At 61.3% G+C, this 26,669-nt stretch overlaps 1 protein-coding gene across 1 annotated transcript in view; it reads left to right on the plus strand.

The window, feature by feature from the left end:
* FAM53B (family with sequence similarity 53 member B) overlaps positions 1 to 26,669 on the plus strand; it is an 83,433-nt gene that overhangs the window by 45,088 nt on the left and 11,676 nt on the right. The window contains exon 4 of the mRNA XM_056815051.1: positions 9,266 to 9,999. Coding sequence (XP_056671029.1) covers positions 9,266 to 9,999 — 734 coding nt within the window. The remainder of the gene's footprint in view (positions 1 to 9,265; positions 10,000 to 26,669) is intronic.

Here is a 26,669-nt window from a genome sequence, read left to right on the forward strand (position 1 = left end):
GGTGCCGGGCGCCATCTGTCTGTCTGTCTGGCCTCCTGTGGGTGCCGGGCGCCGTCTGTCTGTCCGTCCGGCCTCCTGCGGGTGCCGGATGCCATCTGTCTATCCATCCGGCCTCCTGCGGGTGCCGGGCGCCGTCTGTCTGTCCGGCCTCCTGCGGGTGCCGGGCGCCGTCTGTCTGTCTGTCCGGCCTCCTGCGGGTGCCGGGCGCCATCTGTCTGTCTGGCCTCCTGCGGGTGCTGGGCGCCGTCTGTCTGTCCGTCCGGCCTCCTGCGGGTGCCGGGCGCCGTCTGTCCGTCCGGCCTCCTGCGGGTGCCGGGCCCAGGAAGCACTCACGAGCGCTCCCTTCATGTCTGTATCCCGTCTCGGCGGCGGCGGCTCCCGGCCGGGAGTCCAGCACGAGCCGGCTGTGCCGGCGTCTTCCAGAAGGCCGAGATCCCGGGCCCTGGACAGCTTCGGCCCAGAGAGGCCGGTTCGGTCTCTCCTGGGGGCCGCGGGGCAGGGCCGACCGTCCCCATCGGAGCCGGCCCGAGGGCCATCTCCGGATTCCCGACCCGCCATTAGCAGTTATGTCGCCCGGCAGTAACCTGTGCGAGGTCTCTGGACTGACTTGAACCCAGAGCCCAGGGTCGCGGCGAGGTCCAAAGGACTTGGTCCTAAGAGACCTTTTCAGTGTCCCTGGAGCTTGTGCACCTGGGCTGACACTTGGGAGCTCTCCCCATCCCCCCGACCCATTCCCCTCCCCCATAAAGCCCCCCCCCTCCCCATCCATGCCCCATCTGGTCCTCCCCCTCCCCCAGTCCAGCCCCTCCCCCTTCTCTTCCCCTTCCCTCAGTCCAGACACCATCCCCCTCCCTTTCCCCTCCCCCAATCTAGTTTCCTCCCTAATCTGTGCCTTCCTCCAATCCCTTCCCCCTCCCCCAGCCCAGCCCCCTATTTCCCTACCTGCCCCCCATGCAGTCCCCTAGCATTTCTCCCCCCGCCCGGCTCCCCTTTCCCTTTGGGCAACTTTCCTTGTGCTCTTTGGCGCCGATTTCATCGTTTTCTGTTCCTCCTGTTGCCGTGGCCGCCCCGTCCCATTTCCTCCCTTTTGCACCCGGCCTTTGGTGGCCTTTGGTGCTGCAGCGCCAGGCCAGAACCGCCAGAGGAGCCGCAGTCCTTGGCCACAGGACCGAGTTAGGGAACCCCTGGATGTCCCCAACGAGGCATCCACACAAGAGCCATTAGGACATCCCGTCCAGCGCCGCCGAAGAGGCCAGCGAGCTTTGGGGCGCAGAGTGGGACTCCCAGAGCCCTGTCCCCCCAAGAGACACTGCATTTTGGGGCGAGGAGCGGGACTCCCAGAGCCCTGTGTCCCCAAGAGACGCCCTGCATTTTGGGGTGAGGAGCGGGACTCCCAGAGCCCTGTCCCCCCAAGAGACACTGCATTTTGGGGTGAGGAGCGGGACTCCCAGAGCCCTGTCACCCCAAGAGACACCCTGCATTTTGGGGCGAGGAGCGGGACTCCCAGAGCCCTGTCCCCCCAAGAGACGCCCTGCATTTTGGGGTGAGGAGCGGGACTCCCAGAGCCCTGTCCCCCCAAGAGACACTGCATTTTGGGGCGAGGAGCGGGACTCCCAGCACTCCATGCTTTGGAGCCCAAGCAGCCTCGCAGGCACAAGGCCTCCCCAGGAAGAAGCCCCCCAGAGGGAAGGCGCTCCCCGGTCCCTGCTCGGTCTGAAGCTGCCGCCCGCCCATGGGCTCCTTCGCTTGCTTTTCCTTCCATCCCAGAGGCAGGTGCTGCGGCAGGAAGAACCCTGGACGTGGGCCTCCGGCTCGGCCTCCGCTTCTGAGCCTGCAGCCCCGCAGGGCCCATCGCTGAGCTGCTCGGCGCCCTCGTCCTCAGCGGTACGGTGAGCTGTTCAGCTCGGACTCCACCTCAAAGGAGGCTCGAGTCAGGAAGACCCGAGTTCAGATCCTGCCTTTGCACGCTTTCTAGCTTGTATCCTGGACAAGTCTAGCCTCGCGGGGGCCTCGGTGACCCGAGTCGGGGCTCCTCCGGCGTGGGGGCCAGCCTGGCCCTGGGGGGACGTGCGGGAAGGACCCGGGAAGGGGCGGGCTCCAACGTGCTCTGCCCGAGCTCCTCCTCTCGGGCCAGACGTCCAGCCTAGGCGTGACTCCCGGTCTGAGCGGGCGAGTGTCGCTCGTCCAAAGGACGGACGCGTTCCTGGCTGCCTGCTCTTCTCTCTCGCCGCCCGGCTCAGAGGGATCCCCTCGTCCCTCACAGAATATTCAGACGGAGGCCCGGCGAGGCGTCGGGGCAGGGCAGAGGCTCTGGGTTCAGATCCTGGCCTGGCCCTGCGGAGTGGCCTTGGGTCAGTCATTTCCCTGACCTCTGGGTGTCGCTGGCCTCGGTGCCTTTCCAGGGTCTTCCTCCCCGGCCTGCCTGGTCCCACGAGCCGGGGATCTCTAGGGGCCTCGGACTCCTGGGTCTGGGCTTCGGGGGCCGCTGAGGCAGCCCCCCTTTCTGGGCCCCTTCCTGCGCCTTTCTCCGCCTTGGCCTCGTTAGGGGACCTCGTCGCGGGCTGTCGGCATCCGGTGGGGAAGCCGGCGGGAGGGAGCGCGCCAGGCCGTGGGGTGCAGCCCGGGGAGACGGGGAGACTCTGCGTCCTGTCGGCCTCGTCCCTGGTCAGGCCTGGGCGGTCAGCCTCGGGAGGCCGGAGGCCGCGCTGATGAGCCGAGGGGCGGCAGGCGCCGTCCCGCCGCGGGGGGGGGCCTCCTCCTGTCCCCCGATGGCTGCCTTCAGAGGGTCTGAGCCGGCCGGGGGGAGAATCGCTGCCCTTCTGCCCCCTGCCCAGAGCATCCCCATTTGGCAGATGAGGAAACCGAGGCCCAGAAGCGAGGCTCTGGGCTCCAGCGGCCCCAGGAGGCCTGACTCGGGAGTCAGAGGGACCCGAGTTCCAGTCCAGGCCGGGACGCTTCGTTCCGTGGGAGCCACCCGGGGCTGCGTCTCCAGAGGGTCCTCCTGTGTGAGGAGAGGACGAGGGGCTCCGAGGAGCCTCCGGGGCGTCCTGGCACGCTCGGCCCTCCTCCTCCAGCTGCCCCCCCGGAAAAGCCCCCCCGGTCCGATGGAAGCCGCGGCTCCGCCCCCTCGCCCCTCCCCGGGGCAGCCTTAGAGGGGCTCGGGGGGCTCGGGGGCCGCTTCTCAGGCGAGACACCAACCGCTTCTCTGGTTGTTTTCAGCAAACTCCAAAGAAGATGAGTCAAGGACCCACCCTTTTCTCCTGCGGCATGATGGGTAAGTGACCAGGCTCCCATCCCCCCTTCCCAGCGGCCCGTGGGGCAGGCAGCGGGGCGCCGCTTTGGGGGGCCCCCGGAGGCCAGGAGGACCCAGAAGAGGGAAGGGGGTGGCGCTTTAGAGAAGACTGCCCAGAGAAGTCGGGGTCCTTGTGGGGGTCCTTGTGGGCTCGCCCCAAAGACGAGGTGTTTGTTGTTCTCTGTCGTTGGGGGCTCAGGCAGGAAGGGGACCCCCCGGGCTGAGCGAGCGCTGGTGGGGGGCCATTTCCCGGGGAGCCCCCTAGTCTGCAGCACCTCTTGAGAAGGCCCCTCGGCTGGGATGGGGAAGGACCTTCTGCGGAGGCCTGCCGGGGGGCCCCGAGAACCCTCCTCGGCCGGCTGCCCGCTAGGAGGGCTTGGGCGGCCGGAGCCCCTCCGAGGCCGGCGGCCAGTCCAGAGCGCCGCGCCTCCTCCAGCTCCAGGCCTGAGGTCTCCCCCTCCCCCCCACGGCCCTCACTGACCATCCCCCACCGCGGGGAGCACACAAATGGCCCTGGGAGGGCGGGGCTGGCGCCCGGCGCCCCCCGCAGGACGCCGAGATGCCCAGCCGGACGGAGTGTCGGGGCTCTTTCCAAGGGAGCCTCCTGGGTCCTGCCCAGGCAGGCGGGGGGCGTCTTGGCCAACCGCGGCGGGCCTTTCCCCTCTTTTGGCTGGCCGCGTCGTCCGGCCCCGAGGAGGGCCCAGGCCGGGCTAGAGGGAGGCAGAAGGGCTGAGCTCCGGGGGGGGGTCAGGCCTCAGGCCCCCTCCGTCACCCTGATCGGCGCCCCAAAGCGGGGGGAAGACGGAGGCCCGAGCAGAGGAGCCCTGAAGCTTGGGGGGCCCCCTCGGATCCTGGCCTCCGCAGGGTGCCTTGACTGCAGGGACGGCCAGGCCAAGGGCAGCTGCTGCCCTGGAGGGGCTTCTGGGCCTCAGCTGTGCCCCGTGAGGAGGAAGGGAAGGAGCAGAGGCTGCCGGACTCCTCCTCCCTGCTGGACCTGGTCGGGATCTCCCTGCGGAGGATGAGCCGAGGCCAGCAGCCACATCCCCTTCAGGCCTCCCTGGGGGGTCAAAGCGCCCCCCGGACCCTGGAGGAGCCTGACACCTCTGGGGGATGGGCACCCCGACGCTGGCCCTGCTCCGCCTTTCGGGTGGCTCTCCCTTTCCCCAAAGGCCCGGCTGCCGGGCGGTCTCTGCTGGGCTCTGGCGGCGGGGTGGCCTCCGTCCTAGCTGTGGCCGCCAAGGGGCAACCTCGGGCAGCCTCTGCAGGGCCTGCGGAAGGGCCGGAGGGTTTCTAAGTCAGAGGATGCCGAGTCTGCGGTGGTGGTCCTCGGACTCGGGGGCAGAGAGCGGGGGGGGGGTGGCCCTCAGGGGCCTCCTCTTCTCGAGTCTCCGTGGGAGCAGCTGCCGGGCCGAGGACGATTCGGGCCCTTCAGACGTCCCGCCAACATGGAGGGCTAAGGAGAGCTGGGCCGCCCCCCACCCCCCGCCCAGCCTCCTTGGCTCAAGCCAGGAGGGATGCGCTCGGGGTCAGGACAATCCAGAAAAGACATGGGGATGTCCTCGCAGTCTGGGCGGCCCTTCCTTCCTGGGCACTGGTTCCGAGACAGAAGAGCAGGCAGGGCAGAGCCATGGGGAGAAGGGACTGGCCCAGGGTCAGACTGCTGGGAAGGGTCTGAGGCTAGACTGGAACCCGGGACCTCCCGCCTCGAGGCCCGGCTCTCCATCCACTGATCCCCGATACAAGATGTTCTGATCTCTGCCATGTGAAGAGCCGCCGAGGATGGTGGGCCGCGGGCCTTCGCCCCGGCAGGAAGGAGGCGCCCGAGAGTCCAGAAGCAGCCCCAGGAAGGCTCGTTGGGGGCGTCCGTCCATCGTTCCGTCCCTCCACAGAGTGGGCGTCCTATTTTAGGGCAAGAGCGGAGGAGGATGGACATCTCAGTCCCTTCAGAGCGGCCGGAATCCCTGCCTTATTCCTGCCAGTCACTCAGCACGAAGAGCCCAGAGGAAGTCTGCGTGGAAGGCTGCCGCCGCCCACTGGCTCAGCATGTCATTGGGCCCTTTTTTGGCCTTCGTCCCTGCCGCTGGGCTGCCCTCTGGGCATTGGAGGGCCACCATGATGGCGGAAGCCGCTTCCTGGTCTCTGCATTCAGGCTTCGGTGGCTTCCCAGAGGGACCGACTGGACCTCGCAGTCTAGACGGCGCATCGAGGTTGGTCGGACCTCGTGGTCTAGACGGGCATATCGAGGTTGGTCAGACCCTCGCAGTCTAGACGGAGCATCAAGGTTGGTTGGACCCTCGCAGTCTAGACGGCGCATCGAGGTTGGTCGGACCCTCGCAGTCTAGACGGGCATATCGAGGTTGGTCAGACCCTCACGGTCTAGACAGCGCATCGAGGTTGGTCAGACCCTCGCAGTCTAGACGGAGCATCGAGGTTGGTCGGACCTCGCGGTCTAGACGGGCGCATCGAGGTTGGTCAGACCCTCGCAGTCTAGACGGAGCATCGAGGTTGGTTGGACCTCACGGTCTAGACGGAGCATCGAGGTTGGTCAGACCCTCGCAGTGTAGATGGCGCATCGAGGTTGGTCAGACCTCACGGTCTAGACAGCGCATCGAGGTTGGTCAGACCCTCGCAGTCTAGACGGAGCATCGAGGTTGGTCGGACCTCGCGGTCTAGACGGGCGCATCGAGGTTGGTCAGACCCTCGCAGTCTAGACGGCGCATCGAGGTTGGTCGGACCTCGCGGTCTAGACGGGCGCATCGAGGTTGGTCAGACCCTCGCAGTCTAGACGGCGCATCGAGGTTGGTCGGACCTCACGGTCTAGACGGCGCATCGAGGTTGGTCAGACCCTCGCAGTCTAGACGGAGCATCGAGGTTGGTCGGACCTCACGGTCTAGACGGCGCATCGAGGTTGGTCAGACCCTCGCAGTCTAGACGGAGCATCGAGGTTGGTCGGACCTCGAGGTCTAGACGGCGCATCGAGGTTGGTCGGACCCTCGCGGTCTAGATGGCGCATCGAGGTTGGTCGGACCTCACGGTCTAGACGGAGCATCGAGGTTGGTCAGACCTCACGGTCTAGACGGGCGCATCGAGGTTGGTCAGACCTCACGGTCTAGACAGCACATCGAGGTTGGTCAGACCCTCGCAGTCTAGACGGAGCATCGAGGTTGGTCGGACCTCGCGGTCTAGACGGGCGCATCGAGGTTGGTCAGACCCTCGCAGTGTAGACGGCGCATCGAGGTTGGTCGGACCTCGCGGTCTAGACGGTGCATCGAGGTTGGTCAGACCCTCGCAGTCTAGACGGCGCATCGAGGTTGGTCGGACCCTCGCGGTCTAGATGGCGCATCGAGGTTGGTCAGACCTCGAGGTCTAGGTGGTGCATCGTGGTTGGTCAGACCTCGCGGTCTAGATGGCGCATCGTGGTTGGTTGGACCTCGCGGTCTAGATGGCGCATCGAGGTTGGTCGGACCTCGCGGTCTAGACGGCGCATCATGGTTGGTCGGACCTCGCGGTCTAGATGGTGCATCGAGGTTGGTCGGACCTCGCGGTCTAGACGGCGCATCGAGGTTGGTCGGACCTCGCGGTCTAGATGGTGCATCGAGGTTGGTCGGACCTCGCGGTCTAGATGGCGCATCGTGGTTGGTTGGACCTCGCGGTCTAGATGGTGCATCGAGGTTGGTCGGACGTCACGGTCTAGATGGCGCATCGAGGTTGGTTGGACCTCGCGGTCTAGATGGCGCATCGTGGTTGGTTGGACCTCACGGTCTAGATGGCGCATCGTGGTTGGTTGGACCTCGCGGTCTAGACGGCGCATCAAGGTTGGTCGCAGCGTCACTGAGATCCGCCTTGTTCCTCCCTTCCTGGAAGTAGGGAGGAGCCTCTTTCAGTCAAAGGACTACTTTGCCCTCTTCACACACAGGCCAGAATGGGTTCCAGGGCGTCGCTGCCCGTCTGCTCCACACAGAAATGGTTACCTCGAAGGTGGCGCCTCGTCGCTGTGTGCTGGGAGAAGCGACACGTGGGTGCGGCGCTCGCCACAAGCTCGCGGGGCTTCCCCGATGTGGAGGGGGTCCGGCCTGTGGGCCGAGTTAATGTTCCGTCTGCCGGCCTGAGATGCTGGGACGGCCAGCACGAGTGGAAGCAGGCTGCGAGGGCAGAGATCGGCGAGGAGCGGGCCGCCTGGAGCCTCCCAGGTGCCGCCCGCTGGCCAAGGACAAGGAAGGGCCGCAGAGCCTGGGACGGGGAAGGCTCCGTCTACCGGGAGCCGGGCAGGAGTGGAAGGCCAGAAGGCCGTCGCCCGGGGCTCCGAGGTGGGCCTGCGGAGGTCGGGCCTCGTGCGCCTCCCTGGTAAAACACCCCCTTTCTGGGTCTGAGGCACGGCCATAAATCGGGGCGCTCCCAGAGTGCAGAACCTCCAGAGGGACGCAGGCGCCCCTGGGACAGGTGGAAACCCGCCCGAGGCTCTGGGGAAGAAGGGGATGCCTCCGGCCCGCGTCCTGCCCATCCCCGGGGCGTCGGGTCCTGCGAGGCTCCCGAAGGCTGCGTCATGAGCTCTTCTGCCCTGGGCCGGGTCCCTCCCTCCCCAGGCCTGCAGGTGGAGTGTGTGGCACGAGGCTGTTTCGTTCTCTGAGGCTCTTGGGAGTGACTCCGGCAGCGGCACCCTGGGGGGAGATGGGGTTCTGGGGGTCCCGCTGGGGCTCTGCCAGGGCAAAGACAAGAACGGAGGGGAGGCTGCGGAGGGAGAAGCTTGCCTGGGAGACGAGAGGGGCAGCCAGGTGTGCCGGGCGGTCCCCCCTCGTGTCAGGGCACCCACCTCCTGGGGGGAGCCCGGCACGCTTGTGCATGGTGGCTGCCTCCCGCCCTTCCCTGTCCTTGCCTTGGCCGGAGGGCCCTGGATGTGGGAAGACCTGAATTCGGGTCCCTCCTCAGATCAGTTGTGCTCCCTGTTCCTGCTCTGAAAAGCGGAGGGGGGTGTTGGAGGCCAGAACCCCTCAGGCCTCTTCTAGCTCTTGATCTCCGACTCAGAGGAGGCCCCGGGCGCCTGCAGGATGTTTGGAGGGTTGCCATGGAGATGCGGGGCTGGCCCCCCCCCCTTCTCCAGCCACTGCTTCCTGCGGCCTGGCGGGATGTCTGAACCGGTGACTGGCCTCGCCAGCTCGCGAGCGCTTCCGTCTTCGCCCGGTCTGGGGGAGAACGCTGGGCTCGCTCGGGGCTCGCTGCCTCCCCGGCCTCAGGTGCCCCGTGTCTGAGCCTGAGAGGAGCCTCCAGAGCCCGGGGAGGTCCGTGCTCAGAGGCCGGCCCAGAGTCCCCCCTCACCGCTGAGGCCTTTCCCAGAGGTGGCCGGAGCCGCCCCCCCAGGCGGGCTTCGGGCCTCCCGACTGTCCCCTCCGGGGCGAGGAGGCTCTGGAAGGAGGCGGCAGAGAGGCCCCGGCGGAGGGCAGAACTCGCCTACGGGGCGGCAGCAGCGTTGGGGGGGCCCCAGATTGGCCTCTGCCCCGGCCTCCAGGAGGCTGAGCCCATCTCCGTCCTCCAGGCCTTCCAGGATGGGGACTCGGGCGCCCCTTCTGAGGGCCAGGCTGGGGCTTTGCTCGGAGCTGTCCGAGAGGGTCGCTCTGGACAGCCGGTCAGCGGTCAGCGGGGCTGGGTCGGCCGCCCGTCTCAGGCCTCTGTGAGAGCCCTCCGGGGAGCATGCGGGGGGCGGGGCAGAAAGGGCCAGAGCTGAGAGAGACCCTCCAGCCTCCTCTCGGCCCGGCCCCTCCCTCCTTCATCCCCTCAGCTTTCCACGGCTCTGGCCTCAGTTTCCCCACCTGTAAAACAAGGGAGTCCTGCTCCAGGGCGGTCCTCTAGGCCGGGGCGGGGGGGCCCAGAACGGAGCTCTCCACGGAACCGTCCCGGCTTGTGGGTGGACGACGGGCTTCGGCTTGGGGGTCACTGAGCGAGCTGAACGCTTGTTTGTTTCTGTTGTTTGTGAACCAGAAAACGGCAGATGGAGAGACCTTGACCGGAAGTGCCCTCTGCAGCTGGACCAGCCGAGCCCCAGCATCTGGGACTGCCTGCCCGAGAAGGGCCCGGACGGCGGCCTCTGGTCCAGGGAGGCGGCCGCCACCTGCTCGGTGACGAGCCTCATCCAGGACCTGAGCCTCAGCGACCCCCACGGCCACCCGTCCGCGCCGCCCAGCAAACGGCAGTGCCGCTCCCTGTCCTTCTCGGACGAGCTGTCCGGCTGCCGGACGGCCTGGCGGCCCCTGGGCTCCAAGGTCTGGACTCCCGTGGAGAAGCGGCGCTGCTACAGCGGGGGGAGCGTGCAGCGCTACTCGGGCGCCTCCTGCCCCATGCAGAGGAGCTCCAGCTTCAGCCTGCCTTCCCGCACCAGTGCCAGCGCCAGTGCCAGCGCGCTCTCCTCCCCGGCCCCCTCCTTGGGCCGCTGGGGGGGCCAGCCCTGCCTCGGGGCCCCGGGGGCGGCCGCCTCGGCCTCCATCCAGCGCTCCCTCTCGTGCTCCCACGAGCGGTTCTCGCGTTCCGAGGACGGCCCCCCCTCCGCCAGCAGCACCCCTGCCTCCACCCCGGAGCCGGCCCGGCGGGCGGGCGGCCTGTCCCGCAGCCGGTCCCAGCCCTGTGTCCTTAACGACAAGAAAGCGGGAGTGAAGCGCCGGCGGCCTGATGACCCTCAGGAGCCGAGGCCCTCCCTGGACCTCGCCAAGATGACACAGGTAAGGCCCCCCTGCCCCGAGCGACCCCGACCCCCCCCAAGAGGGTTTGACCCCCCCAGAAAGGGACTCCCCCGAGGGGTCCTGACCCCCCTGGAAAGGGACTCACCCCAAGGGGCCCAGACTGCCCCCAGGGACTCCCCCTTGAGGGGCCCTCAATGGCTGGCTGCAGTACTGGTGCTGCGTCTGGGGTGCTTCCCCGGGAGCTGCCCCTCCACTTGGGAACGTCACCTTTCTTCGGGTGCCCCCAGCACCTCCCCATTCCAGCTGAGTCCTGCTTTCTTAAGAGCCCTTAGCGGCAGCACCAGCGGGGCGGCAGCGACTCAGAGCAGCTCTGGCCTGAGTGTCCCTCCGGCATCTCCGTCATAGCAGCAAAGGCCGGGAGCGGTGAGCCTGGGAGGCTGGGAGGGCAGGAGGGGAGCCCCTGATGCTGGCTTCCTCCTCTTGGCAAGAAGGTGCACTCGGTGGCCGGCCTCTGTCCCTTCTCCAAGCATCTGAACGGTGACCAGACGCAGAAGTCTTCTGGCCCAGCCGGCTCACTTGGCCTGATTAAGGCGCCTTCAAGCAAAGGCCCAGAGGGTGCCCCATTCACTTCTCAGCCAAGCCCCGGGGCTCACGGAGGGCCGTGAAGGGTCCGGTTGGGCTGGAGGCAGAGCAGGGGGACTGGGGGGGCCTGGCCTTCCCGTCTGCGGGCTCAGGGATGCCCAGAGAACTTTGGGGAGGGGTAAAGGGGGCCGCCCAGCGTCCTGCCCAAGGAGAGCCCTCGGCCTCATCCCGACGCTCTGGGGCTCCAGGCTTGGGCACGTGGCACCGTCGAGCATCCCGGAGTTGGGGGGACGGGAGTGTCGTCTTGACTTTAAAGCTCCTGGAAGACTTTGGGGAGCTGGCATGGCGCCCCTCGGGGCCGCTCTCACCTCCCCCTCCACGCCTGCTTCGTAGGGACCCCCCAGCCCTCCCTTCCCCGCCATCAGGAGGAGTCTGTCTGCTGTCTTTCCGCCGGCAATGCTGAAGCAGTTTTCGCTGCTGGTGGGCCAGGGCTGGGCCTCCCCCCGGCGTCCCCCCCAGAAGAAGAGGCTCCGGCCTGAGGCGGGCCCGGCCTCCCCACGCTGGCCCAGGGGCTCCTCCTCGAGGGACTTCAGGCTCGCAGGCTGGTCTTCTGGGCGTGCAGTCGGGGTCCCTCTGGTTCTGCTCTCTGCCTCCCCTGTTCTTTCCGTCGCCTTTTCTGGGGGAGCAGCCCAACGGGGGCTGGAGCGACCGAGCGTCTTCCCCTTCCCTGGAGCCTCCTGACCTGCAGTGCGCCGGGGCTGGGAGGCTTTGGGCGGAGCCCGGGGCAGGTGAAGGCTGAGGCTCCCCTGCTGGACGTCTTATTGGCCTCGTGCCGGGGTAACGCCGACAGCGTCACTGCAGATGGGCGGAAATGGTTCTCTCCTCGATGGCGAGGCCTTGGAAGAGGGAAGGGGAGCGGCGGGAGGAGGAGGGGATGTCCAGGGCCGACGGAGGCGCCGTGAGCGCGAGCCCCTCCGGCCAGCCTCCACCAGGCCGAGGAGAGGAGGCCGCGGCCCCTCCGGCCAGCCTCCACCAGGCAGAGGCTCGGAGGTCCCGGGGCCGTGAGACCGTCTCTAGGCCCACAGCCGAGACCCCTGCCCGAATGGGGTCTGGCACTCCCTTCTCCCCGGACTCTGGGAGGCTGGCACAGGAGCGGGGCCCGGGGCTCTTGGGTGCCCACAGGAGGGGCTGATCCCCAGAACGGGGCGACGTCCCGCCGCGGCTTCCTGGCTGAGGCACAGAGGAGACCCCACCAGCCGTGGAGTGTTGAGAACAGCAGCGATCGCCGGCCCTCGTGGGCTGGCAGTCCTTCGGGTAGGCTGGATGGGCCGCGGGAGAGCTGGGAAGAGCCTCCGTCCTGCGGAAGGAGGCTTCTGAGTAGAGGCTGAAGGAGCAGGTTCTTGGGCTGCCGCCATGCTCGGAGGCCGGGAGGCCCCTGGCCTCGCTGGGGTGGATTAGACGCGTTTTAGGTCCTCAGAAGGGGCAGGATCTGGGCTGCCGGGGAGGAAAGCGGGGGGAGCCCGAGGCCGGCACCCCGGGACGGGCTTGTGCTGGACTTCCGAGGTCAGCTCTGGACGTGCCCCGAGCCTGGGGCTGCAGCTGCCTCCCCGGTGACGCGCGGGTTTGGAGGGCTCCTCTAAGCTCCTCCGTGGACAGTCTGGAGGGGCCCCGCGTGGGTGTGCGCCGCTGCCTCGTTCCCGGGGCTGGCGTGAGGCTCCCTGCGGCCGGGGGCATGGAGGAGGCAGGCAGGGACGGGCAGAAGAGCGTCTGGCACGAATGCCACCTGACGGCACGCGGGCGGCAGCCACGTTCACCTGCCGGAGCCTCGGTTTCCTCATTGGGAAATAAGGACCCGGAGCCAAACGGTGCTTCAGGCCTGCGGCCTCGGGGGAGTCCCTTCCTCTTGTGGCTGCAGGGAGCGGGCTGGCCGGGCTGGCCTCCGAGGCCCCTTCTGGCCCTCAGGGAGCCTCTGAGAAGGGGTGGACATAGTTTAAGGTTGTCACTGCAAAGCACATCCCTCATCACAGCCCTGTGGGGTCGGCAGGTGGTACAAGACTGACTGAACCCATTTTACAGATGAGGAAACGGAGGTGTGGAAGCTCGCCTCCGTCCCCACAGCTGGCGGCTTGGACTTCCTGCAGCGATGCCCCCGGGGCCCCTTGGGAGGCCTCTGCTGAGCTGGGTGCTGCGGCTCCCGTGCCTCCAGCGTCCCCGGAGCCTCCTGATATTCCCGAGAAACCAAACGGACATATCCCGGGGCCCTCCGTGGTCCGGCGCCAAGTCAGGGGGCCACCTTTCTTAGGAGGCTGAAGGGCTATGGGGCAGCTCGGAGCCCCGGCTCCGGCACCGGGCAGTCCAGGTTCACATCCTCGCTCCGGACCTCCCTTTCTTGGATGGGTCATTTCCCTTCCTTGCGTCTCTTTTCCTTCTTCTGCCCAACGAGAGGGTTGGGCCTCTGGGTTCCAGGGTCTCCCTCAGGGCGAGATCAGTTAGTCAAGGAGCAATTATGGAGCACCTGCTGTGTGCCAGGCGTGGCGTGGCGCAGGCTGGGATTCAGGACGTTTCTGTCCGAGGGCCCCGGTTCCTGGTGCCCTCGAATACAGTGACCTGAAGCCCCCTGAGGACACATGCAGTCTCGAAGGCAACTCCCCGGCCTGGGGGCACCCGGCTCAGCCGTGGCACTTCAGGCTACCAGTGCGCTGAACGAATGCTGGGGTGTTTCTGGGATCGCTTGCGGGGGACGCGGCGGGAGGCTTTTCAGCTCCTCCCTTGTCTTCCCCAAGCTCCTCCGCTTCGGTATCTGGATCCCCTTCTCTCCTCCACCGTTGGAGGGGGGCTCGGAGGCGTCTCCTTCATCTCCTCTGATGGCCAAGGGAGTCGGAGGACGTTGTTCCGACTGGTCAGGCCTCGCCGACCCCGCGGATCTGGAATTGTCGTCCATTACTTGGTCTCTCACCATAGACAGTGCTCTGAAGATTGCCCTACAGACAGTCCCTCTTGGCCTCTATTTCCCCTAACTGGCTGCAGGAAATCAGCTCCCCTCCGGGGCCACCAGCTGCCCAGGGGTCCCAAGACCTCCTGCTAACAAAGGCAGCCTCGGCGCCACGTATCTTCTATGGCAGTGATAACGGAATCCGGTGGGTAGGTCAGTTCTACCTTACCTTGGTTCTTGTTGTCTAAACACACACTCACACACACAATCGCTCTGTCTCGGTCTCTGAACTGCCCAAAGCTCCATCTGTGCCGCAGAGGGAGAGGTCAGGGGATGGGAGCCATCTGGATGGAGGATGAGGAAATGGTTTTCCAAGCCAGGCTGATTACAGCAATGAAAGTCCTAACATGGTGGAACAGGCACAATCCCTTCACGAATCGTGATCCTAGCCACTTGGCTCCCCCGGGCTGGCTGCTCTCAGGCTGGGCCAGGCCTCTGGTTCCTACGCCCTCGGCAGCTTCCTCTTTGGCCCTCTGGCCTTGGGAGGACTCCTTCTGCCGGATAGCCTCTGATGTGGGCAGGCAGTCATGGCGGTGTTGACTCCTCAGACACATTTGCTGTCCACAGGCCTATGATTAGCTACTTTTTGGTTGGTCGCTGATACGCTGACCACTGTACAGCAGTCGGCTTCCTGTGAGCCTTCAGCAGTCACACGGTGATTCAGAGACAGATGACACACATCTGGGCCTCAGCTTTGGAAAAAGCAACGATTAGGAAGATCAGCCGTTGATGATCATTGCCCTGGGTGTCGCGGCCTTGCTGTATTTCTAACTTGGAGCCAGGCAGCTCCAAAGGGCAACAAATTGTATTTCTCAGCAGTCCAGCAGGAAGGAGCAAGATGTTTCAGGGGGGAAAAACACCCAACCAAGAACATAATTGATTGCAGCTGCCCAGACTAAAGGCCCTGCCTCCAGCAGCCTCAGGGCAGGCACTGATGGGTGTATGCAGATGCTTAAAGGACCCTTCATTTTTTTATACCAAAAATATTTATTTGAATATTTTTTATTGATTTGGAAATTTTTATTTAATTAATTAATTTAGAATATTTTTCCATGGTTACAAGATTTATGTTCTTTCCCTTCCCTCCTCCCACCCCCCAGTCAGAGGAATTCCACTGGGTTTTACATGTGTCCTTGATCAAAACTTTTTTCCATATTGTTGATGTTTGCATTAGGATGTTCATTTAGAGTCTACATCCCCAATCATAGCCCCATCGAACCATGTGATCAAGCAGTTGTTTTTCTTCTGTGTTTCTACTCCCACAGTTCTTTCTCTGGATGTGGATACATTCTTTCTCACAAGTTCCTCTGGATCATCCTGGGTCATTGCATTGTTATTAGTAGTAAAGTCAGTTACATTTGATTGTGCTACAATGTATCAGTCTCTATGTACAATGTTCTCCTGGTTCTGCTCCTCTCACTCTGCATCACTTCCTGGAGGTCTTTCCAGTTCACGTGGAATCCCTCCAGTTCATCATTCCTTTGAGCACAGTAGGATTCCATCATCAACAGATGCCACAATTTGTTCAGCCATTCCTCAATCAAAGGGTATTCCCTCATTTTCCAAGTTTTTGCCACCACAAAGAGTGAGGATATGAATATTTTTGTACAAGCCTTTTTCCTTATGATCTTTTAAAGGACCCTTCAAAAGCAAATCCTGGATGGTTAAAAAAAAATGAAGCCAATTCCCACCCCTAAAACCCAAGCCCAGGAGGTAGAAAATCACATATCCCTGGAGCTTTGGGGAAACTCCTAGTATCAGAGTCCCACATGGTCCTTCTAATAAGGCCAGGATCGGGCTGAAAGGAGGAGCCCTGGGGGCTAAATCATCGACTGAAGTTCCATTGGTCCAGTCCAGTCCTCTCATTTTAGAGGCAGAAGTGAAGACTCCAAGTTGAGTGACTTGCTCAAGGCCACTCTGGGAGAAAGAAGTGACAGAGCTGGGAGTTGAGCCAAGGGGGCCCCAAACTTTGATGTTGTAGGTGCTTGTTGAACTGATTTGAGTGGCATTGACTCAGGGCCCAATTTCATTCTGCTGGGCCAGATAGGAGCCCTCAGCCTCAGCCCAAAGCCGAAAGCCCAGGTTTGAGGGTCTTTTTGTTAACCTTGGATTGGGTTTCAGAAGGTTGTAGACAATGAGGATGGGGAATGCTGACTCAGCTGCCCAAGATGATGTGGTCAGTGGCTCCAGGTGGAGGGATCCAGAGTTGGTTTTCCATTTGGTCTGCTCTTCTGGCTTGGCTGCTTACTTCTCATGCACCAAGATAATGGAGTTTGAAGCCTCCTGCCTGGGAGTGTCCTTGCTCTCCCAGCAAACCTGGGCTTCCTCCTGTGGGCACAGAGGAAGTGGGACTAGATGGGCCCTGTTCCCTCCAGATTTCAGTCTTGTGGTCCTATGAAAGACTCTCAGGCATATATGGAACCCTAGTGGGGGAGTTGGCATCATCTCTGGTACCTTTTGGCCTACACATTTCTGCTACAACACCAGTATCTGGAAGTGGGGAGTTTTTAACAGGACAAAAAACATGGTTGATGCCAATATTAACTTACATTGGCATCTGTTTTATGGTTTTCAAATGCTCCCACAGAAGTGATCTCATTTCATACCTTTGGCCGCCTGAATCAGACATGGCAGCTGGCACCAACATAGCACTTGCCCCAGCATATGATGTCTTGTGTCCACCCAAGACTTCTCCAAACACTGATATAACTTATTAGTCAGTTCCCAGTAAGTGCCCCCAGTGTGCCTGGCACTGTGCTAGGGGCTGAGAAGAAAAAGATCTAAGGGAGACAGTTCTTAACCTCAGGGAGCTTACATTCTACAAAGGGAAGAAACACTATTGTAATTACAGGAGAGATGCAGCCTGGGCATACTCTGAGCTTGGGCAGAGAAGTATGGGCCCGCCGTCAGAAGTTCTGGCTTCGCATCCTGGATCTGCCACTCTCTGGGTCACTCTGGATGAAGGGATGAAAAGATGTCTGTTGAGCAGTTCATCTGGGCCAAGCTTTAATTTCCTCCTCCACAAAATGGCAGTGGGGGTGTGGGGGTCTGATTTCTGTGATCTCTAAGGTCTCCTTCAGCTTGGGCCATGTAGTATGAAGGTCCTCTGTTTTCCTGCTGCCAGATCGTTGAAGGTACTGGTGATTTTGGCTGGAAAAAAGGACCCACAACTCTAGAAGATGGTGAAGAACTCTTGGGGGTACAAGAGGCTTCCCCTACCTTAAGAATGGTTGACTCCAAACCCCAAAGACCTTCCTAGCCCAGCTTTAGGGACATTATTTGCAGTGTTGACTCTCCTCACCATTAGAGCTCATCAGAGCTGATGGGACAAACTCTTCGCCCTTAGCACAGCATCAACACTCTGTTCCTTCCTTGGTGTCACAAAGAAGCTCCCTCTAAACCCTCCCCATCTCAGCATCATTGGATTTGGACTTGGAGAGGGTATCGCATGCCAAGCCAAGAGGACTCCTCTGAGGAGACCCAAAGGCAGCTAAGTCTTGCTACATGACATGAGAATTCCTATTCTTTAGGGTGGATCTGGGCAATCAGATTCTGTTGAAGTTAGAAGAAGACTGAATTGCAGACTGTTTCTGGTGCAATCATTTCTTGTGAGAACATCTAGAAACACTGGGCTTGCTAGGAGACTTCCTATGAGTAGCCAAGGATGACTTGTAATGAGGAAAGGCCAGCCCTGCCAGACCACAGCAGCCTATGCTTCTGCTGAATATGCCCCACTCCTAAGGAAGTGATGCTTCCCCAGTGTTTAGAAGTGGGCTTCTCTTGAATAGGTAGCATCTGGGTTGGTGCCAAAGGAGGTGGCTTGGAGGTGGCGCTGGGCTCCTGAGGGCTGTGAAGAAGCATGGGCAGCCTTTGAGTCCATACAGCCCTGGGGACAGACTGATAGACTGGGCCTGTCTGTCATAAGGATTAAATTGGGGTTTTGACTAAATAAGAGTCATAAATTCAATGTGGTGGTCGCCAAATTCAAAATATTATACCCAAGCCAGAAAAAAAAAAACTATTAGCAGTTTTTTATTTATAACGAGGAAGGGAAAGAGTTGAAGTATGAAATGTAGGAGGGAAAGAGATAAGGAGTTGCTAATCCGATGAAATTCAGCTTGCTCCCTGACAAAGTTCCAACCTCCATGTGGAAGTCCAAGTCACTCACCAGCAAGCCAATGCAGAATCCAAGGAAAAGAGTCTCTCCACAGAACTCACGCTGAAGGGAGTGTCCCATTGAAGCACCAATGAGCAGAGAGGGTCTCCTCACAGAACAACCAAGGCAGGAATCTCTCCAAACCAGCAGTCCTGAGAAGTCCAAAGCAGAAGTCCCCAGGAGCTGTCCTCCAAGAAGAAGAAGACCAAAGGAGAAGTGACAAGGACAGGAAGTTCCAGACTTTTTGTAGTCCTTTTTCACATCACTTCCTGTCCCTTCCCCTCTTCACAGGGACCAATCACAGCTTCCAAATTGCCTAGCACTGCCCGGAGGGGGGGGGGGCAGTGTATGTGGGATCCATCTCTCGTCACCTGAGACTATAAACTCACAAGTTTCTGGCCGAGTTAAAAGGGTGGAGCTCTCTAAGTAATCGACTTGTGAATTCTCTTACTTGATGGCTAACAAAGTGTTAAGTAGGGGTTTCTCAATTGATTAACTCAAAATAGACAGAGAATAAAGAATTCCCTTTCACACTGTCATCAGAGGCCCAGATGAGTTGAGCCCCAAGAGGCCCCTCAGGGGGCAGCTATTGGGATGGATTTTGGGACCTCTGCCACTAAAGAGGCCTCTGCAGAGGCATGGGCAGCCTTTGATAGGGCTTGGTGGAGAGGGTGGCCACCCCTGAGAACAAGGAAGATGGTAGAGCCAGAAGGGCCAGTCCCATCTCCTCATTTTGTAGACTAGGACAGGCAGGTTGCTTCTGTGAACTCAGGCATGGAACTAGGGCTCTGTGCTGCCAGGCCGGGGGAGTGTCCCATGTGATTACTTTCCTGTTCCCCTATCTAGTCCTCTTCTAACCTTTCCTCACAGTCACCCTCTCCCAGGCTTCAGTAATGTGGCTTCCTGTCTTCTAAAGCTTCTCCAAGCTCAGGAAGGGCTCCGGATTGCCCAGCTGGATTCTTTCATCGTCCAATATATTCCAGGTCACCCCAGAGCTCTTTCCACAACTGGGCCACTGAGCTCCCTTCCAGTCTGAGCTGATTGGGTTCTGTAAGGCTTGCCATACTCTCTAAGCTTTTAGGCTGTATTGGGCCCCTGGTCTCACTGACATGGGCACCCCTTCCAATTCTCCCAGCCGCAGCCCATCTGCATTTGGGCGTCCCATTAAACCCTTGTCCACGGCCTCTTATAAATACCCCATGGCTGGGGGCTGGGGGAGGGAAGGCCGACCTCCCCAGGATGCTGGAGGCCTTGCTCTGGGCCTTTCCATCTGCTGTGGTGACCAGCACGTCCCACTGGCTAGCCATCTGTTTACTCCTCACCCTCCTTGCAGGCAGGATCAGCCCCACATGCCTGCACATATCTTTCATGCCACCTTCTTGTGTCAGATTCATTGTTGTCAGACTGTCTCCACCCTGCGGACCTCGCTCCATTGCCCTTTGACTAATTTGGCAAGCCAGCATCTGATCGGTGCCTCCTGGGCCATCCCCAATTGTAGTTTCCAGAAGAGGGTGACATTCCAAGAATGTTAGTGTTAGAAAGTGTTGGGTTTTTTGTTGTTCGAAGAAATAGTTTGTCATTGCGGCCCCACATACATGTAATCATTCATTCATCCACTCGATTAATGACTCCATTCCTCTTTGGGTGCTTGTGAGCTCATCTGCGGGCCTGGAGAAAGTGAAATAGAGACGATGGCCCAGAGAGAGACACATGATTCATGAGTCAGCCAAGCATGACTTCCTGTTCTCACTCATCCCCAGGAAACCACTCTCTAGTGGGGACTTGTCTCTCCGTGGCCTCCTTCCCTCGGCCCTTCCCCACACACGTTCTAGCCTCATCCGCAGCCTAGGGGAGACAGCAGGACCAGGGCCCCTTTAGCAGGCCTTCCTGAATGACACCCTTTCTTGCCCATGTTTAGCTGCAGTTAGGAGTCGCAGACTGGAGATTCCACAACAGAGGACGTAGCTTTTCCTCAAATTTCTGGTCAAGACAGTCAAGATCTTCATTGGATTAGTCAAGCCTGTTGGTGGCCCCCAAAGGAACAATACAGCTTTTGAAAGTTGGAGTAGGACAATTTATTCATTTGGGGGGAAGTTCTCCTCTTCCTCTTCCTCCTCTTCCTCCTCCTCCTCCTTTCTTCTTCTATTAATTGGCTTCTAAATGGTTCCCAAAACAACAGCATAGATTAACGAGATGGCCTGGCAATGGGCTCCCATTGGGGTCTAAAGGTCATTAGGATCATCAACCAACCCCTTCGTTAAGCCATGCCAAGATGCTATCTTTCAAGCAATCTACATTCAGGCTTCCAGCAGCCTTGGTGAGTGTTCCAAGACGTCTGGAAGGAGAGGCTCACGAGGCTTCGGGAAAAGTAGAGTCGGCCCTCTGACCATCGGGGAACTGGAGCCCTCTCCCCTTTAGGCCCCGTGAATCTCCCTTTGCGTCCATTCCCGGCCCCTGCGACTCTCCAAGCCAGAAATCTCCACCTTGGCCCCAGCTCCAAGGGGGTCTGATAGAATGTAAGTTCTGGCCTGTTTCCTTTGCCGTGAGGGAGCCCTCTGGCCCGCAGGGAGAGGGGTAGGGGCACAGAGAATTGACTAGAGCCTCTAGACGTTGCTCCTTGCCCAGGGTCGCACAGCTAATAGTAGGTCAGACTCAAGACTTGAACTCAGATCTTCTGGACTCAAGGCAGGCGTGCTAGCCCACAGGCCACTCTACCTCCCCATAAGAACCACTCACATGGACACTTTAAAGTTTGCCGGAGGCTTTGCTCACCATCACCTTGGGTGCTGGTGGTCCGGGTATTATTGTCCCTGTGTTCTAGATAGGAAGCTGAGAGCTTTATTGGCTTGCCCATCAAGGATCTGTCCAGAGGCGAGGGATTGCGGAGGGCACTGGGGAATGATGGAGAAGCTTGGGGTGGGGAGTCCCGACTCGTTCTAGATATTCTTCACCTGCGCCTGGGAATTTGGTTTTCCAAAATGTTTTGAGACGATTTTGGTGGAATTGGTTTTCTTTGTAATCTGCGTGTTTTATTTCATGCATTTGGAAACTCAGTGGTGAGGCCAGGCCTAGAGGCCCAGGAAAGGTGGAGAAAAGGCTGAGAGTCTGTTGGCGAGTCTAGAACTCGGCATGGAGAGAGGGAAGGGACGGCAGAGACAAGGAGCCATTTCGGCTTGGCATAAAAAGTGTTTAAGGAAGATTTTTATTCATTTCTTGTTCATACGTTGCCTCGATTACCCCCTTGCAGCCCTCTCTTGCCGTCCTCCGGAGAACCATCTCCTATTAAAAGAAAAATCAAGAGAACGAGGAGGAAGAGAAAACAATTCTGCAAAATCAGTCAAGAAGGAGAAAAAGAGCTGCCCTTGTCTGGTGTGCTCCAGCCTTGGGCAGGCGAGGCCCGAGGAGGGCTCAGGCTTGTTTTTCATCATTGTGCGGGTTGTTCTTCAGACCCAGACGGCTGCCCTCGGCTCAGTGCCTCCTTCCAGGCTTCTTAGGGCTGATTGCGGCCATTCCGGTGGCCTGCTTTGTCCATCTGGGAGCCAAAGAGAGACAAGGAACAGTCCTGGCCTCCCCGGAGCTCACAGCCTAATGGGAGGGGAGATGTACACCCTGCCTGTAAAGAGCAAGCTCTAGATGGATAAACGGGAGCTAATTAACGAGGGAAGGCACTGGAATGAAGCAGGCTGGGGAGGGCTTCCTGTAGAAGGCAGGATTTTAGTTGGGACTTAAAGGAAGCCGAGGAGATCAGTGGTCCAAGGAGAGGAGGGAGAATACCTGGAGCAAGAGATGGAGGGTCTTCTCCATGGAGCAGCTGGGAAGCCAGGGCCACCAGGTGGAAGATGATGGATACAAGAAGCCTGGGAAGCTAGGACAGGGCTTTGAATGCCAGGCACAGCATTTTGCCTTTACTCCTGAAGGTAATAGGGAGCCACTGGAGTTTATTGAGTAGGGGAGTTCCACGCAGGAACTCTTCAGGGGCTGCGAGGCCAGAGGAGACCCTCAGGAGCCTCCGTGAGGGGAGGAGTGGGCCAGGAGGCCCTCGCTCAGGATGGCACCGTGTCCTTGGCTGCCTGGCTGTTAGCAAGAGGAAGCGACAGAGAGCTTTTGACCAGGCTCAAACCTCTGGGGGTGCCACCCTCAGGGCTGGCCTTCTCACTGGGAAAGAACAAGACTACGGGAGCTCGACTGGAGGGCGCTCAGGCCAGAGACCTAGAGAGCAGCCCTGGGGAGTCTCTGAGCCTTCCACTATCCGGGGTGCCACATGCCTTTGGAAGGGGACAAGGATTTAGGTGTCCCTGACCCGCCAGGCACTGTATGAGATCTCATTTCATCCTCATAGCCACCTCGGGGACGTGGGGCTATCATCGTCCCCACTTACAGATGAGGAAACTGAGGCTGAGCTATCTAGTGACCTACCACAGGCCACTCTGCTAAGTGTTTGCGGCAAGATCCAAACTCAGGCCTTCCCTCCCTCCCCACCAGTTGGAGGCTGTCTGGGCCTCCCTCATCCACTGGTCAGGCTAGCCGAAGCGCCCCAGAGCCTTCGGAGGCGCTTCTGTCATCTTGTTCCTGATGCCAAACTCGAGTGTTTTTGGACCGGGGCAGAGACGAGGGGCCTCCGGTCCTCTCGGTGTGGCCCGAAGCCTCCATCTTTGAGCTGAGGATGTGCCAGGCTCTTTCTGCTTCCTCGGACCTGGGCCGGAGCTGGGTGGAGAAGGAGCCTCCTGCACATTGCTCTGCGCACAGCTCGGCTCACAGCCTCACTCCCCGCACTCTAGCTGGCCTGGGAGAGATGCCTCGACAGCTTCCTTGCTCCGTGTGGGCTCTCCTCGCCCGGGAGGAGCTGGGCAGTGGCACGGTGGGCAGGGTGAGGCAGACATTCTTGGATGAGCAAGCATATGATGAGCAGCATAAGTAGGGCAGAGCCCTGGAGCTTCCCAGATGGGCCGGAGGGAGGGGGAAGATGGGGCAATGGGGAGGGGGTGGGTGCCTCCTTCCCTGATGTTCTGTCCCCCAGGATCCTGCCTGCTTATCGCTCTTGGCATGGCGCCCTCCCATCCGCCCGGGAGCTGCGTGATGCCAGGCACCGGCCTGACTTTGCTCGTCTCCCTGGTGCCCAGCATGGGCCGGGCATGTGTGGCTGCTTGGTGCCTTGTGGACGTGGTAGTTCACCCCCCTTCTCAGTGGATGTGGTGGTCTGCCCCGCCCTTGGTGGATGTGGTGGTCTGCCCCCCCTTCGGTGGCCGTGGTGGTTTGCCCCCCCCTGGTGGCCGTGGTGGTCTTCCCCTCCCCTTGGTGAACATGGTGGCTGTGGTGGTTCACCCCCCCCCTTTCAGTGGATGTGGTGGTTCGCCCCTCCCCACCCCGGTGGCCGTGCTGCCTTTCCATTGGGCTGCAAAGACAGGAGGGAATGGCGCAGCTCAGGCAGCCCAGGGTGTCCCAGAGGGACAGAAGGAATCATGGGTGCTCTGGGGGGTTGGAGGCCGCTTCCTGTGGGGTGGGGGAGCCCCCAGGGGAGCAATAGGGTGCTCTCCAGAGCTGCAGCTGGCTGCCCCTGGAGGGGGGTCTCAGGGATCCTCGTCTCCGGACAAGCCGTGTCGCCTGTTGGCCTCCATTTTCTTGTCTGGAAAGTGGGGGCAGGTGTGGGGGGCCCCCCGGCTCTCGCTCTGAGCTGCCTGCTGCAGCGGCCCTGGCGAGGTTGACGGCTGCCCACGGAGCTGGGAACCTTCCTCCGGAGAACGGAGTTTGCCAAAGACAAAAGGGAAGGCGCGAGTGCAGGGCCGGAGGCTGCTTTCTGGAGTCCCTCCTTCCCCCTTTGCTCCCAGCTTCTCCTCGGGATCCCGGAGATGAGGACGTCAGTGGTCCTCCAGCCAGCCTCCGTGGTGTGGGAAGGCAGGAAGGGCTGCCTTCGGAGTCAGAGAACCCCCATTCCCTTCGGCCACCTGGGGGACCCTGGATGAGTCCCCTCAGCTCCCCGGAACATGGGTCCCTCTCGTGAAAGGAGAACCAGGTGGCCTCCCCCCCGCCCAGCCCCGACGGCGCTAGGTCTGACCCTGAGCCTTCTCACAAGCCTCTGTTTTCTCATGGGGAAGGGGAGGAGATCGCCCTGTGAGCTCCCCCCAGCTCCCCAGGGTCCTGAGGCTGGGTGAGACCAAGGCCCGGGGCTGCCAGCTCGGGAGGAGCCAGGCCAGGATTCTAGTGGGTGCCCTGCCCGTGGATGGTTTGTTTTTGTCTGGCACCAAGTAAAGGGCAAGAAGCCTGGGGTGGCCGTCTGTGGGCAGGAGGCAGCCCGCCGTGAGCGAGCAGAGACCGTGGGGGCCTGGGCTCCCCCTTGACACGGCAGCTCTTCCTGGAAGGCTTCCTGGCCTAGTCCCTTCCTTACGACAGCCCGTGACCTGGGTGGGACACATGTGCTCTTGGGTGCTCGTTTACCAGTGTGGAAGCTCCTCTGGGTGCTGAGGGCCAAAATCCACTGTGACCATCCACATCTCCCGGATCATCGCATTGCTGCTGGCAGAGAAGCTGAGGCCAAATTCGAACACAGGACCTCCCCTCTCTAGGCCTGATTCTCATCCATTGAGCGCCCAAGCTGCCCCCTCAGGTTCTTATTCTATAAAGCGAGGGGGCTGGATGCAGCAGCCTTGAAGGGATGTGCTGCGAGCTTGAAGCCGTCCTCAGCCGCTCCCCAAAGGCCTCCTACTGCAGCCAGAGCCAGCCAGTGTTCCTGGTCCTCCACACCGGGGCTCCCCTTCCTCCCTGCTTTGCTCTTCTCATCCCTTCTGCCCGGAAGGCCGCCCCCTGCACCTTTGCCTGTTGAACGCAGGCCCACATCCTTCCCACTTTCCTTCCATCTCGAGCCTCCTCCAGGAGGGAGGCCCAGGGGAGGCTGCCGGGCTTGGCATCGGGAGGTGTAGCTTTGAGCCCTGCCACGGATGGCAACGTGCTGTGTGACCCTGTTCTCTGGGACTCAGTTTCCTCCTCTGTAAAATGGTGGTGGCTGTCCTCATGCTGTCGGCACCTTCTAAGGGGCCGGTAAGAAAAGAGCTTGGCTGGGAGTATCTGGATTGAGAGCCAGGCCTAGAGACGGGAGGTCTTGGGTTCAAATCTGGCCTCAGACACTTCCCAGCTGTGTGACCCTGGGCAAGTCACTTGACCCCTATTGCCTAGCCCTTACCACTCTTCTGCCTTGGAGCTGATACACAGGATTGACTCCAAGATGGAAGGTGAGGTTCAAAAAAAAAAGATCTTGGCGAGCCCCGGCGCCCCGCAGAAAAGGGAGTCCGACTCGTGTTCTCATCTCGCCCCTCCCCCATGCACGGCCAGATGCGGTGGCCTCCATCATCCCCACCCCCACCGTGGAGTGCTGGAGCTCCGGCTCTGAGGAGGAGCTGCTGCAGCTGCCAGCCGCCATCTTCCTCGGAGGACACCCAGGGCAGACAGACGGTGGACAGTGGAGGAATGGCCGGCGCTTCTCTTCCTCCGCACCCCGGGGCTGGCTCGGGATCCAAATAGAAAAGGGGCTCCCTCTGGCGGAGGGCCCCCCCGGGACTCCAAAGGGCCCCCGGAGCAGAGGCCTGGCACAGACTCCTCACACAGGGCTCTCCGCCTCGAGGCAGGCGCGCTTGCTTGTTCCTGGGCTCCGGAGTATCTTTCGGCTCCTGTTCGGATTCTGCCCATGTTGTTACGCCTTTAAGAATTGGCTTCTGAGGAGGTCCTGTGGTGGCTCGTGGAGCACCTGGCAGAAGCCTCTTAGTCTGGCGGAGCCGCAGTCCAGGCGACAGCTGAAATGGAACGGCCAGTCTGGGGCCCCACGAGGCATCTGGAAGCGCCTGGCCTGGGAAGGGCCGGCTCAGAGTCCGGCCTCGGCCGCTCCTGCCGGGGATGCACATGGGGGGAGGACGTGCCCTGCCCTGGGAGCGGAAGAAGCAGAGCCTTTGCAGCACCACCCGGGAGGACAGGGACGCTCCGGCTGCTGAGCCTCCGCTGGTGCTCTGCATCTGGGCCAGAGCGACAGCCCAGGAGGGCACTGGGCTTGTCTGGGAGATGCTCTTCCTTCTTTCTCCCGCCCCAGCCCCAGAGGCTCCCTCTCTGGGGAGTGTTGATCCGTCGCCATGGCAACGCTCGCTGCTGTGGCTGTTGCTGGAGCTCCAGCTTCGTTGGTGACCGAGATGGGCTGCTGGAGACAATTTTCTTTGGGGCTGAGAACAAGCCCTCCAGGCTGCTGGAGTGTCCTCGGACCCACAGCGGGGACAAGCGGGACGCCGGGACTTGGGGAGAGGAGGCAGCAGCCAGCTTTCCAGAGGGCCAAGGGCCAGCCTTGACCGGTGCCACCCCGGCCTTCGTGCTCTCGGGGTGATGGTCCAGCTGGCCGCAGAGATCCCCGTCTCTGTGAGGGAGAACCCCAGGAGGAGTCGTCTCCCCCGTTTCCTTCCCAGGCCTCGATCCCTTCGCTTCGATTCTCACAACCAGAGGTCAGGAGGAGGAGAAGAAAACCACAAGAGTTTGGGGGAACCTACCCAAGGCCACCCACACATGAGGAAGGAGCCGGGGCGCCTCTCTGCTGCCGGACGGACCCCGGGCCGCGGGGCTTTCCAAAGAGCGCGATGAGACCGTTCTCTTCCCCTCCGTCCTGGTGTGAGAGCTCGCCCGTGTTTGCCCAGCATCCCACGTTATCCTCACCGCCAGCCTGTGAAGCAGGTGCTACTCTGATGCCCATTTCATGGAGGAGGAAACAGACACCCCAACATGGAGCGGGGTGCCCTAAGAAATGGCTAAGCTGAACTCGAACCTGGGTCTTCCCAGGTCTGTGCTCAGCCTTCTGTCCACCGCACTGCCTCCCCGCCGGAGAGGAAGGCAAGGGGGAAGTTCTGTGAAACCCCTCGAGTTATTGAACATCCCTGATGTTTGGTGTCCCGCTCCAGCCCCCCCGGACCCCTGCTCCAGAGGGTGGGGGGGCACCCGCTCTTCTTGGGAGCTCGG

Source organism: Monodelphis domestica, chromosome 1 (assembly GCF_027887165.1).
Source record: "Monodelphis domestica isolate mMonDom1 chromosome 1, mMonDom1.pri, whole genome shotgun sequence".
Lineage (NCBI taxonomy): Eukaryota > Metazoa > Chordata > Mammalia > Didelphimorphia > Didelphidae > Monodelphis > Monodelphis domestica.